Below are 14,865 nucleotides of genomic sequence, written 5' to 3'. Positions count from 1 at the left end.
TCACAGTAGATAGAGATCTTTACCTTGCAATTCATCATCTGCATAGAAATTGCTTCTGCTTTGCAGAGTATATATTCCACATCAATTTTCATAGACAGTTCATTGATATGCTAAAAATAGATTCACAAGGTATAGTGAGATAAATTATAACCATGTTTTACCCAAAATACATTAATACTGCACTGCTATAAGTATCACCTTATTAACCTGCCCCTTAAGCTATGAAATGCTAGACATAGTCTATAATCTTTGAGAAATGGCTACTCCAAGGTACACTATGGAACAGCTGCCTTTCACCAGCATCCAAGGTTTGCAAGAGGAATCCACAGCACCTCTAAACGTGGCAAACTACCTGGCACTCCTACATACTTCCCCCTGCAGCTCACATTTTCAGAGATGATAAATTAGATCATAGAAGATAAAGCAAAAGTTAGTATTAAATATAGTAACTTATCTGAGGAGAGAACCATTTTTGATCTGTTAATGATCTTCTCATTAAACACAGACATCCAATAAACCATTTTGAAAGCCTGCAGGATAGACACTTAACCCTTCAGAAAATGGTATGCACCTTTCCCTCCCCCAACATAAACCACAATCATATTGCATTAACTCAAAAAAGTTAGTTAATATTTAACTTGGCACCCAAAAGACAACCCCATACTAGCCACTAGGAAGACAATTCTACTTCAGCCAAAAGCAGCACAATAATGCATAAGAATTTGGTACCTTTAATATTTCATTAAAGCCATAGTGCTTGTCCATTATTTGCTGTTTTTCAGATTCTAGGATAGCACAACAAAGGAGAAGATGAAAATTCTGACAAGGCAATTCTGTCCACATGACCTGTTAAAATATAAAACCCCCACATTTGAAATGCTTATACTTTTCCACTGAAAAGTAGTTCTTAGAATATAAGTCCTCCAGCAAATCACTTAACTAATAAGCTGGTTTTAAAAGCAACTAAGTATTTGTACGATTATTTGGAATTTTACTTTTGGCCCTTTAGAGACAACTGCAAGTCTGAGTCACCAAATGCTTATCGGCTTCTTAAGCCATTGTCCACTATAATTCTAATAAACTGCTTCAGCCTGTGGTCTTGTGATGTGGGCTCTGCCTCAGCTCATGTGAAACAGAAGTAACTGAAGCTAAAAATTATTTGTGTGGTTTAGAGTATCCGCATTAAGTGTGAATTGGCAGAAGAGTGTCATGCCCAGTAACAGCTAAGAAGACTCTAATGTTTATAAATAAGGTGCTAAAGTTGTTGCCAATCCTGCCACCATGAGAACCCAAAGACATGCACATGCAGCTACTGGGGGTACGTGGGTATACCAAGACACATCAGCTTTTGATCCCATGGAGGACACAATTAGCAATTCTTGAGTTTACTGGGCCTGAAGTGTGTAACCTCAGTACTAATACCCTATTTTAGTACATTCACAAAAATCTTTAAAAAAAATTATTTGAAAAGAATATGTATGGTGGGCAGAAATCTGGAGAACAATTTTGCCAACAAAACCCAAAAGAAGCAAAAGTCTGCTTCCACAAATGCCCTGACAGATAAAGGGATTTAAGACAATGGATTTACTCTCAAAACAAAGCAGGTAAGAAATCAGACTGCTGAAAAATTGTTATTTCACTAGCAAAAATCTTTTTTCATCATTATTGGTGGAATAAAGCCTTATAGCTGAGCAAGAGCTTATACTTGAACTTTCATTAGTAGTACATGTAATCTGTAAACAGAATTGCATCAATACCAAAGATATCCAAAGAAAATTCACCCAAAATAGAGTGCAAATAAACTTGAATGTTTCAATTAAGATCCAGTCTGGAAATCAAATTTTGCATCTTTATCAGACAACCAATATTCTGTTAAAGCATTCTCTCACTCCAGGAGAAAGACTGGAATGCAGATAGGCTGATAAAAAGTAACAATTGAATGAAAATGCCTATAATCTACCAAACACAGTCTGTGTCTACACACTATTGCTTTCTTCTACTCCTGCTTCACCAGAAGGACATATTGACAGTTGTTCATTGATTTGGTTCAACATTAAGTTGCTGCCCAAAAAAACCCTTACATTTTGCTACCATTTTTGATAAACCTTTCGAAGTCTGGAGCAGAATATGCATTTAAGGTTATGTATGTAAATGCATAACAGCAGCATCACAACATGGTGAAAAGATGGGAGAAAAAGCAGCATTTAAGTTATAAATATGAAGGTAAAAATATAAAAATAACGAGCAATAACTGTTTTTTTCTTTTCCTTTCCAATAGCTACACAAGTAAAGACTCGTTTGTTCTAGCACTACCACAGCAGCCATGAATATTGTAACCAATGTATGTAAAAGAACTTATTCCCAACTCATTCTGGCTGTATGTTACCAAGTGGTACTAGAATAACACTGGAGCTAGTGAGTTAGTTGTTATTTTGTTACAGAATTTTTCTTCTGGGTTTCTTCTAAACCAGCCATTGTGCAAACAAAAGATTAAGAACTGGCTGGAATTACCAGGTGATATTGCCTGTCTCTCCAGCATCAAGGAGGGACTGAACTACTCTCATGAGAATTCTGGGACAGCTAAGCAGTGGGTCAGTACATCTGGGCTGTGTTTGGGAGGCACTGCTAGAATGTGCTATAAATTAACCTATCTGCAGCCAGAGCAGTTTAACCCACACACAAAAGGCATTGCATGTAACAACGCAAATAACTGCACTCGCATAATGTGTCTCAGCTTATCCACAAGAGGTGGAATGTCACCTCTCTATCACATGCAAGAGCAATGAAACAACCACTGACATATTCTACCACAATCTGATTATGGATCTTGCTCGGGAAGTGCAAAGGCTGGGAGTTAGCCTCTACTCCAGATGATAAGAACCAGTACCTCCCATTTCCCCATTTCCAAGGTGAATGGAGATGGGAGAAACCAGACTAGTGAAGAATCTTTTTCATTTCTTTTTTTTTTTTCTGAGAAAACACTGGAAGTCATGAAGCCCATAGGAACAAAGAAAAAGTGTCTGATGCCTACTTAGTGGTTCATATGAGTCAGAGGACAGAAAGAGAGATCCACAAGAACCCTGAAATTAGCAGATTAGACAGAAAAAGCCCCAGAAATCCTGGAACCTGGGACTGGAATCTCAGATGGTACCTCTCCTTCATCCCATTCTACGCTCTGCATGTATATGTCAGCGTGTAATATCGCCTTCAAATGGATTTCCTCAATTCATGAGCAATTACAAAACTGGACATGAGGTTTGCTCAGCCAAATACCCAAAAAAATTAATTAATTTCTCTATAAAGGGAAAAGGCCTCTTGTGCCTATAGCTTGCCTTTGTAAATCCCACTTACTTCACTGATACCAGTGGAGCTGCATGGCTATGCACTGAAAAAAAGCAACCTACTGTAAGCTGGACTGATCAAGGTGACTCTAGCCTTCACATAAAAGCATTAACATAATGCCTTAATTACTTTGTTTTAAAAAGGAAAACAAGATATTTCCTTTCCCATTCCATATCTCCTAGTAAAGAAATTGAATACTTGTAGTAAACATACATTATGATGTGCTATAAGAAACCTACAAGACTATCATATATCAAAATGTTTCCATCATTTTCCTAAGAGCGGAAAAAAATACTTGGGAGAGAAATGTAGTGTTTCTTTCCTGTATGTACACATATATATGTCTTAAAGCAGAGGTGATAAAAACATGTTAGCCTGGGACTATAAACTACAAATAAAAATACTGTTGTCATCTACTTAAAAATAAAAATTAGTCTCTAAAAAATACTAAGAAAGCAATACTGGGGGGAAGAGATGAGTGCATCTTCCCTCCCAAATCATTATCATTTATACCTTCAAATAAGAGAATTCTTCTGGTTTTGTACATATTGCTTTCCTTATTTATGAATGTTATCCATAAACTTTTTTTCCCCTCTAGTTGAAATACCACCTCAATACTCTATGATAGTAAATTCCACCAACTGATGATAAAAAAGCTAAAAAAGATTTACTTTAGACAGTTTTAAATACTGGTCCTCCTCTTTATGTGACTCCTTTTTCATTAGTGGAAAAAGTGAATAGAAGTATCAACATTATTTTTCATCACACCAGAAACAACATTATTTTTCATTATAGTACAAACTTTATGCATCTCAACCCTGTTCTTTTCATTACCCTTCTGTTCCTCAACACATATGATGTTATGTCCTATAAAATACTCCCTCCTTTCATCTGAACATTTATTCTGTTCTTCTGAGTTTTCAGTGAATATTGTGACCCTGTTAAATGCATTTTCAACAATAAACCTGTACTGCTGACACACTTCTCAATTTTCCCAGAATGAAAAATTAAAGACAAGAATATTAGTTAATCTTAATTATTTCATCTGATTCCAAGATCGCCTAAATCAAAAAAAGATCTCATTAAACCAGAATGATCAGAACTTCAACATTTTGATGTTTTACCTAACGTTATGCGGCATCACAAGGCCTTATCATCAAGATTAACAACCTTCTGAAATCATCCTCCTCATGGTTTTGGCTAACACAAACTACCCTGACAGTGCTTCATTCAACTGAATCTATAAAGAATCACCAATACCAAGGAATTAACCAAACAAATGTTCTTTCTTCTATAATGAGCTGTTTTCCATTAACAGTTAACTGGTACTCTCCACTTACTACTTTCACTTGAGAGTCTCAGTTGAAGGCTCCTGTCCAAATCATTTTGGACAGCAAATTTATCCAAACCAGCTCTAATAAGTATTGTTTTCATTAATTTCACAAGTTAGTTCTTTAGGCTAAAAAGACATAAGAAATGCTCATTTGTCCTCAGGTTCAGAAACTTGAGACACTTCAGAAAAGTGTTCTTTTCTTCTTAATTTATCACAGAATTCAACACTTTGCAAAATGATCCATGCATTTTGTTCTAAAGTCCAAAAACTGCTGGAGATTGTGTGATGAAATATTTCCTTACCTCCCAGAGTCGAAGAATATCTTGAAAACTAAATTCCCTTTTAAATCTGATAAGAAGCCACCGGAAGCAAAAATAAAGGTAGCCTGAATCTTGAGATTCTAGGAATAAGAGTGTGACATTTCAGAAGCATCAAATGTGGTTCAAACAACAGGTTAAAAAAAAATACACACTTTACAGGTACATGCTTACACCACTAATTTTAACACGGCAGGACCTTTTTAGTATCAAGATATTTGCAAGAGTATGGCATATTTTTTAAATTGGTAACAGGATGACCCTGTCTTTTCAATAAGCATGGAGCAATAATTTAAACATTTAGGCATTATAAAGTTACAAGTCCTGTACTCATATAATATTGGAATTATATTTAGACTTGTGAGGAACAGAATACAGGAAGCTGTTTCAGTTACTCTGCATAAGTAATACACCTACCTAAATAACTGCAAAATCCACTGTCTAGTAAACGAAGCAAGTGACTCAGCTGAATAAGTTGTGTCTTCATACCCTGCATCTGTTCTTCAAAATTCTGATGCTGTATGGAATAAAACATTAGCACTGTGTCACTTTTATTAACTCAATTTTGAGATTTGCAGCTATTTTAAAAGAAGCTTTGTTATTGTAACAGTGGTTCTCACCCTTTAGTTACTTAATATATATTTAACTGTACTTCTATCTAATGAAATGTCTGCCTTTTACTGAAAAGTTTAACTAAAGCGCTGAACTGTATTTCTTTGCTAACATTTTTGTATGTAATAAATGATAGTTTAAATCTCATTAAGCTCTGTACTTCCCAGAAGCATGACTGCACTCAAAAAAATTCTCTTTCACTGTCATATCAGTCACACACTCTTTTGCCACATGCACAAGTCATAAGAGCTCAGTTTGTGGAAGTCTAAACTGCATTTAACAAAACCCAAAAGGCAGGTATATAATTAAACCATTATCCTGAACAAAATCCTGCTTGAGGACTCCTGATAAATACAAATTTGTCTGTGATGGTTACTTTGGAATTCTTAAGGAGCCAAATATGCCTGTACCGTAGAGCAGTACTATTGCAAACCCACCACAACCTCAATCAACAAAAGCATATTGACTCCAAACACAAAATGAGTGCTTTAAAAGAATTCAAAAAACCCAGTGAAATTTATAAAGTAAAATTAACCCCAAATAATATCTGTAGCTTATCTGTTTATGTGAGCTAAAAAAGCCTTATTTTACCATTTGATCCATGTATGATACAAAGCACCAAAAGGCATCTACTTCATTCTCCATAACATACAAGACAGGTGACAGCAAGTCGCTCATCCCCTGCACATAACCTTGATGGAGAAAAACCAAAGGGGGAAAAAAGCAAAAAGAAATGTAAACTCAGCAGTTAAACAGTAATTTTTCAAGTGTGATGAATGACTGAGTGAAACAAATGTTAGAACATACAGATACTATAATTCTCAGATTCAGCTACCAGTAAGGACAAATTTGTATTAATAGGCACCAACATCCCACAGATATGATAAGATTTACAAGCCATTTCTGCCAATCTAAAGAGAATATAAAGCAAACACACTGTTCCAACAGCTGTTAAAATATGTACAAACTGAGTCTGTACACAACATATTTTTAGTAAGAATGTTCCTATTTAGAATTCGGGAGCATATATATATATATATATATATATACACTCTACCTTGCACCATCAAAATTACAAACTTGTAAGTAATTTCCTTTCTATTTGTACTTGATTACTTTCTTATAGACATTTAAAAATTCTGAGTATCTTTGTACTCCCTCACCCACCCCCTTAATGAAGATTTTCTTCTCAAATTCACTTAAAGAGATGCTGAGTTGCAATTCCAGAAAAACAGTGCAACAGATCTTATAAAGAAAACTTTGCATTTTACACTTCTTTTTTTTTCTGTCAGTGAATATGCTTTAAAGATTCCTTTATTTAAGGAAGTTGGGACTGTTCTGCTTGGAAAGTAATTTAAATACACCCAAACCTAAGACCATCTGTGTCAGCTTAACTATTGCCCAATTGTTGCTGACCTCTCTAAAGAGGACAACACAATTAATGTGTCTATCTATCATCAGTGATTGGTTCAACATAATATTTCTCAGTTGGCTATTTCTTAATGATGTAATAGTAATTCTGTAACTGAAAAGAGGAATAGAATCAGTAACTGAAAATATGGAGCAGCTGTAAAAAGAAAAATAGAATAAATAAGAGCAAACAGGTAAATATTTAAAAGGCCAAAAGAAAAAGGTTTTGTTCCCCACATATTAAATACTACAGCTAACTAAAAATAAATGCAGAGAAAACTCTGTCCAAGACAGTTTAAAGGTCCATTTAATAATAAAACAAATTTCATTAATGCAGACTTAAGGAATTAATTCAGAAAAATATTCTATTAACAGCTTTCTGTCCCCTTCCCTATCAAGCAGTTTGTGGCATTATTCAGACCCCTCTAAAGCTGCTGTCAAAAGTTTAAGAGCAGCAGATCACCAATGTGTAGAAGCCTTGGACAGCTACTGTGTCAAATTTACTGTATTCCCATTATTCCTGCTTGTTTATAAAACAGAAGAGTTATCCAGTGTACACATTTAAGCCATGTCAACAATATTTTTAACAGAGTGAGTGGTGAATCTGCTTTACTTTCACCTATAATGTGCATTAATGAATGTTGAAATGTGGAAAGAGATGAAACAGAGCCACATGTTTAAACAATCCATTTTAGTTTTCTCTTTTTTCAAGCCAAAGATCAATACACTCTTTCAGAGAGAACAAAATCTGACAAGAACTACAGCTCTACTGCATGTATACTAGCAGTTAAAGATTTAATCTTACTTTTTGTTTTCAAAATCTGGCATGAAGTGGACTTTTAGAATCCCAAAACTTTTCTGATACAGAATACTCAAAAAAACTCCAAAGTATACAACAGCCAAATGTCATGCCAGGGGTGAAGGGGGAACCAACTGCAAGTATCTTTTCCCTCCCTCCCAAGACAATTAACAAGGAACCAAGACTTAGCCATCACATTGACAGTGTGATGAAAGTAAGATGTTATATGCTCTTCCTTCTGCAGCAGATGCACGCACTAAAATGTAATTTTTGACAGATTGCTAAGTGCACTTCTCAAGAACCAGCTTTTAAAATATTCAAAACAACACCATGTTTACAAAGAGCTGGTTCAGCATGCTGAGCTTTAATTACAGCAGTGGCAGCTGGCTTATAATTTTTATTGATATTATCAGTCTTAAAAACATATATAACACTCAAGCTCCAAAGACCCAAACCCATTTAAAACTCTGAAAAGCAAGACTGCTTCAATTCTTTTTAAAAAGTTAATACAAAAAACCTAAACCACAAAAACTTAACAAAAACCACACAAAAACCCCAAAAACAGCAAAAGAACCCCACAACAGTAGGTCTGGGGTAAACACAAACTACCACTTAATTCCTAATCCCACCACAATTAATGAGTTCAGAGGCCTAAAAGAGACACCAAATTGAAGAGAGGAAGAAAAACTGAACAAAGTTATCTACATTATTGAACACTACAAAAAAAACTATTACATTTTTTTAAAACATTTACAAAAAGCATTGCAATTAATACTATTTCAATTCTATTAATAGGACTTTGCATAAGCAAAGCCGCAAATCAGAGGCCAAGAAGGCTTTTACATTCAGAGGGACACAACTTACCTAAGTCAAAGTCATACATGCAATAGGTCATCAAAATATCATGAAGTAAAATCAGTCCCGGATTATCTTCTCCTTCATAGAACTTATTTGTTCGATCTGTCCTGTTAACATCTTTTTCTAAGAAAACAGTCCAGATTTAAAAACACTTTCAAAACCAGTCTTACAAAACCAGTATCAAATTAATTCAGAATATCTAAGCTGATGATTTCTTCCTCAAACACTGTTGGAAAGCTTTGAAGTGTTTAAGACAACTGCGTAACTGAATGTCATTTCAAAACAAAGAATGTTTTAAAATAAATAAAATCCTTCCTATCTCCCATGAAAGTATTTGCTTACAAACATATTTTAAAGCTTTCTGCCTTTTCTTTGATAATGCATTTTATGGAAAAAATCCTGATTACAATTCAGCAAAAAATGTTTTACACTTAAGAGGATTAAAAATAATTTTATGTGAGCTAACTCTACAATGTCATTTATGAATACTGATGCAACACAGCATAATCCATAGCTGGAAAGCTCCCACATGATCAGCTCAAAGACACTGTGACAGTTCATAACAGCATTTTATAAATACTTTGTAACAAGCTCCTGTAACTCATAGCAGATGAAACTGCCTCTTTCACCAAGTAGTTTTGATGTCTGAAACACACCAAGCACACATTAAGCATGCTCCTTAATAAGATGAAATTCAAGACAAATACATTTTGAAATTTTGCAAAATTTTGAAAGCAGTATGACAAAAGGAGTATTTTGTGAATTTGAATCTATTTCACTACATAACTCTAATACTGCCACATACATTTCAAATGCTTAAAAATTAAAATAATTGTCTCCACAGAAACAAACACCTGGCCTTTTTTAAACTCAGAATATATTTCTTCTGTTATCATTCTCTAAAAATGTAGTTTATTAGTCTACCAAGACAAGACTACTTTGACCCTTTCAGCTTGCCTGTTGAATAACTGCCTGAAGTAAGTTTTTCTCTCAGAATAACAAAGAAATCTTGGCCTGAGTCCTAAAAAAATATTTAGTAATCCAGAACACTGGTGCCCAAATCTCAGCACCAAAGAGAAATGAGAATACTAACTGCTAATAATCTGCATAATTTGATGAAGTTTTTAGAAGTAGGCGTAAAACGCCGTAAGTCAGAACACACACACAAATCTCTATAAGAAATTATAAAATATGAACAGACATATTTTCACATTCTTATTGTATGTCATTACATAACAACATTTCCAGTAGAAACACATTATGACATAACACAACACAAAGAGTCTTTTGTTATTGAGTGAATGAAGTTTAAAAATCCAGCCATTTTGTAACACTAATATGTAAAGCACTGTGTTACTCTACTTGAAAAAGTTTTAATATTAAGTACATAACCAAGTTTAGACACCTCTGAAAAGAGCAACATTTCATTTTTAGTGCCTCTACATGCAGGCTCTTCAATTTCATATTACCTTTTAAAAGTGTGTGTGAATTTAGGTATGTGTCTAAACATGAATTTACCTATAAGACTCCGGTAATCTCTTAATCTTGAATTTCGCTTTTCCTGTTCCTCACTGACAGATTTCCACTGCAGCTTCATCCTGAAATATTCATCCCTGAAGAAGAACGACAATTTTGAAACCAAGCATCCACATTTCCTTTTTTTAATTCAAGCATTCATTCTATGTATTCTTTGAGATAAATGGATTAACAACACCCTGTTTATGTAACGTTTTCAGTAAAACAATTTTTAAGAAAATGTCACAGGTTCTTGCATTCAACAATTTTAGCAGCTGTCTTTCAAAGGGCTTTCTACATCACTATGTCTTAAAAAAAGATGTACCTTTTAAATTTCTTTTGTAAGAAAAAAGTCACTGTACTCACGTTTTCCTCTTTTGCAGATTTGCTCTCTCTTCTTTAGTGCTATTCCAAGGAAAATATCCCAAAAGAAATTTCCATGCCTCTTTTCTTAAAGTATGGCAGAGACCCTAGGGAAAAATGGGTATGATGCATCAACAAAAGCCTTATCATACTCTGAGGAAACATTCCTAGATTGATACAAGACTTCCCAAAGTAGCAACTTCAAGTTGGTTTCTTTTACATTGTAGCCAAGTCTCCTGTGCTAACTAGGTGTGAGGAAACAGGAGAAAAAGAGAATGATTAAACAGAATACTGTAGAAGCACTGGATCCACACTTAGGTAAAAAAAAAGAAACTTTAGAAAATAATTTTCTTCCTATATTTTTGCTTCACTGCTAAAAATAAAGAACTTACAGGCATCAAAGACTTCAGAAAAGGTACCTTTAAAAATGTACAAAAATATAATGCTGCTTCTGGTTGCCAAACTTCTGGTCTTGCCATAAAGTGACCTTGAGGACTAGTCTTCCATTTATTTGCTTTTTTAAATAAATATTTTCATCTCACAAGACACAGCCAACCTGCAACGCATCTTTCAGTCAAAAATACTAATGTCCATTCAAGAAGCCTGCTTGTCAGAAATCTTCCCAAGTAATGCTCAACATTTTTAGATGACAAAAATGTACAGAGCTGAATCAAACCCTACTCTCATCAAGAGAGTTTCTTGCAACTCCTGCACTACAGTCATAAGAATAAGAATCTTTTTCTATGAGAGTCCCCACATTGGGGATCTTGAGTCATAAATAAAATAGAGCACTCAGTCTTCTGGTAATGGGCAGAGATTGACAAGAATGCGGGCTACAGAAGAAAAGGTTTGTAGTAATTCTCATGATTGTGGAAGGGTCCTTAACTGGGCACATCAAGCACACAAATATTAAGGAACAGTGCTATCATTCTCTACTTCTGCTTGGAAACATGCAGCAGCAGGCACAAAATGCATTAAGGCAGCTGTATTCCCACCAAAATACAGAAATCCTGAAGTAACATTAGGTAGAAAAGCTACAGGACACAATTAGTTTTCAAAATTTCCATCACTGAGACTAAATTCACATTCATATTGCAAAACCCCTCAGTTCAATTAAAAATACCAGCAGAAGTGTTTAGCACTGCTCTGCTAAACATTGTCAAATCCCAGCAAACAGTTGGGCAAAACCAGAAGCTTCTGCTGGAGAAGGATAGGAAAAAACCTTGTAAGATAAAAGAATAAACCAAATATCCTAGCACTGAAATACTGGTCTTTTCCTGAGAGCCACTTTCATTTGTTTTATCACTTAAGCTTCTATATTTCCAACTCACTTCCTTTAGCCAGCCACAACAAGATCTCTCTCCTTGTAGAGCACTTTCTACAGCTGCAAGACTGCTGAGGTACTTGATTGGCATGAAACCATGCTTTATGAAGTCTCTCAATAATGACAGTCTGGGTCATGCTCAAAGTTCTGCCTGAAACATTACAAGTTAATGAAAGCAGCATATCCACAGTTTGGGAAGGAAAATAAAAGCCAGAATCAAGCCATAGGTCTTGCTGAATTTAGAAAAACTAATTACCCCTTTGAATATCAGTCGTTTTATGTAGTCAACATCTACAATTCTTCCTTCAGAGTCCATATTCTTAGCCCATTCTTCAGCTGTCACAGGCTCTCTTCTACTAACTTCAGGCTGTTTCCCTAGGTCGATCTGAAACACACACAAAGGCATTATATGAATCCCAATGAAGTGCTTCAGTAGTTGCAAAAAAACTGCACAAGTGGTACTAAGCTTGCCAGTTTCTTATAGTCAGTGCAATTACATTTCCACATGCACACACCTCAGCAACTCTAAGGATCTAAGGTTGCAGCCACATGAGCAAGTGGAGTGGGCCAACACAAGCAGTGCGGATCTTCAGGGTAAGACGCTGCTGAGGACCTGGCTATACATGGTAATACTTCAGATTTTGGAGGATGTATGTGTGTTTTAAATAACCTAATTCTACAAACATCTCTGAGCTAGCTTCCCATGAACTAATGCAACATAGAAAACAAGGACAATTGGGAGCTTCACTTCAAAAACACACTCCTGATACACAAGTGCATCTTACAAGAGAACTGAAAACCAGCTTGGGTTTGGACATGCTATCCCTACACAAACTGCACAATGTGACTGGAAAGATCAGTTTTGTACACAGCCTCTTAAAAAAACCCAAGGATGTATGTACTTTCAGAATTTATAACACCCATCAAAAGTTTCAGTTTGTGCTTAGTCTCTCAGTTCCCAAATTCTATGTAAGGAGAATTCAGCAGAAAGTAAATTCTTACTTTCTAAAAATAGTTTTATGATAGCAACCCCCAAATCAATTTGTATTTCAACTCTTTAGAAGCCCAAGGCATTTGTCAGATTAAAACAAATAGGTCAATGTTATTTTCCATATATAGAATTTTTAATACTTTCTCATTCACAAATTAACTAAGTGCTAGGCAGCAACGTCTTAGAATTACGTTGTTCATGCAGCTACTGCTGAGATATTAACACTTGCTTGAACTCAAAAAATCCCCCATATAAAACAGTTTAATGTTTTAAAAACATATAAGATGCTCAAATAATAATCACAAGCATTTAAAAATAAACCTTTTCCACATATCTGTAAAAGACTCCAACAGGTGTCCACAGTGATTCATGATCCAGTTATAAGTTCATTCTAGCTTTGTTTCAAATCATGCATATATCTGTAATTTATACACCCTAGACATTAATCATCCAATTAAGTATTTTCTTTAATCTCAAAAGAAACTGAAATGTTAGGAGCAAGCAGCCAAGAAAGTTGGTTATTAGCCTGCATACTCCAATTTTACTTAACAGAGATCTAATTGACCTCAGAGGAAACACTGAAAATAAAACTGGACACCTTTTAAGGTAGTGCCTCTAACATAACTATAGTCACCATTTCATTAATTACAAACTTCCTTTCAAAGAAAACTCGCATGTGCATGCATAAAATTGACATATGCAAAAGTAATTGATGATGATCTAAACTCCTGAGAATAAATGGTAATATGCCACAATTGAATAAACAGTATAACTCATCATGCTTCAAGTCCTACTACTCTTTTAAAGGAGTACATATAAACAATCAGCACATCTGTACCCTTAATTTATAGACTCACTCGTGTAATGACTTCAAATCCTGGCTCTTCCTGCTGATTTATCTTCAGCCCTGGAATGGTATCATTGAGAAAGTCTGCCATTTCTGATGGTGGTCGCCTCTGATTTGATTGATCACTTGAACGTAAACTACCAACAATATAGTTTGTGACTTTGGAAAATTTTCCCATTGTTACTACATACGGATCTTTCTTCCATTTCTGTTATAACATGGAAAACAAGCAAAACACAAACGTTTGTGTTTATAATACATTTGTTTTATATACATATATATACACACTTGTAATTCTTGTACTCAAAGGAAAACATCAGGAAACGTACTGTAGATCTCAAAATTATTTAAGTTTCATGTATTGGCAGTAATAGGGAACAGTCATCATGTGATTAAAAAACACATCTTAAGTATGAAGATAACACTGCTAATTGATTTGGAAGATTGGATACCGTGTTCTCAGTAAGCCTGACCTACACATAAAAGTGGATCAGATCCACTGTTTGCTATCAGTGATCCATGGCACAAAACAGAAACCTTACACTCAGTTTCTCTACCCTGACAGAGAAAACAGTCTGAATAATCATGTACGCTGCTAGGAATTTCACAGAAATTTTGATTTGACAATTAAATCCAGAAACTAATGTAATTAATTCATTAAGAACTTCTTTAATTAAACACATCAGTGGATCAAACCGCTGGCCTCATTTAAGTCACTCAAGTTTTGCTGCTGACTTCCACAAGCCCCTAAGACCCAACAAATGATAAGCCACTGTAGTATTAAAACCCCCCATATTTTTAGCCAATAATGTCCTCTTTACTGGTGCATTTCCATTATCCCTTCAAAAGCCTCAGAAAATATCAATGAAAAGAATACTGAGTCAAGGAAAACTTAGAAAATTATAATTAATATGTTGTGGTAACTCCTAAAATATTTCCTTTCCCTCCAAAGTATGAATCACAGAGAACATGAACTTGAATAGGTTTGAAATAATACCACAGAAAAGTTAAGAAGTTATTACATCATAGAAAACAACTTACAATTAAGTGTACTTTCTATAGTAAGCATGTGATTTAGGATATAGTTAATGCTTTTACAATGGCATTAAATCATTACTCAGAGAATGCTCCTGTGACATTGTAGGGTGCATTTT

The 14,865-nt window shown here is 34.9% G+C and overlaps 1 protein-coding gene across 3 annotated transcripts in view; it reads right to left on the bottom strand.

Annotated features, from left to right (window-relative positions):
- TBC1D15 (TBC1 domain family member 15) overlaps nt 1-14,865 on the bottom strand; it is a 35,294-nt gene that overhangs the window by 2,076 nt on the left and 18,353 nt on the right. For all 3 annotated transcript variants that reach the window (XM_064419517.1, XM_064419516.1, XM_064419518.1), the window contains exons 7-16: nt 13,722-13,919; nt 12,130-12,258; nt 10,553-10,656; nt 10,190-10,284; nt 8,678-8,794; nt 6,196-6,296; nt 5,410-5,509; nt 4,978-5,075; nt 730-846; nt 24-110 (exon numbers count right to left, since the gene is read on the bottom strand). In XM_064419517.1, the coding sequence (XP_064275587.1) occupies nt 24-110; nt 730-846; nt 4,978-5,075; nt 5,410-5,509; nt 6,196-6,296; nt 8,678-8,794; nt 10,190-10,284; nt 10,553-10,656; nt 12,130-12,258; nt 13,722-13,919 (1,146 nt within the window). The remainder of the gene's footprint in view (nt 1-23; nt 111-729; nt 847-4,977; nt 5,076-5,409; nt 5,510-6,195; nt 6,297-8,677; nt 8,795-10,189; nt 10,285-10,552; nt 10,657-12,129; nt 12,259-13,721; nt 13,920-14,865) is intronic.

Source organism: Passer domesticus, chromosome 5 (assembly GCF_036417665.1).
Source record: "Passer domesticus isolate bPasDom1 chromosome 5, bPasDom1.hap1, whole genome shotgun sequence".
Classification (NCBI taxonomy): Eukaryota; Metazoa; Chordata; class Aves; order Passeriformes; family Passeridae; genus Passer; species Passer domesticus.
Note: the sequence above shows the minus strand (reverse complement) of the source record. Positions and strands in the feature narration are given on the sequence as shown.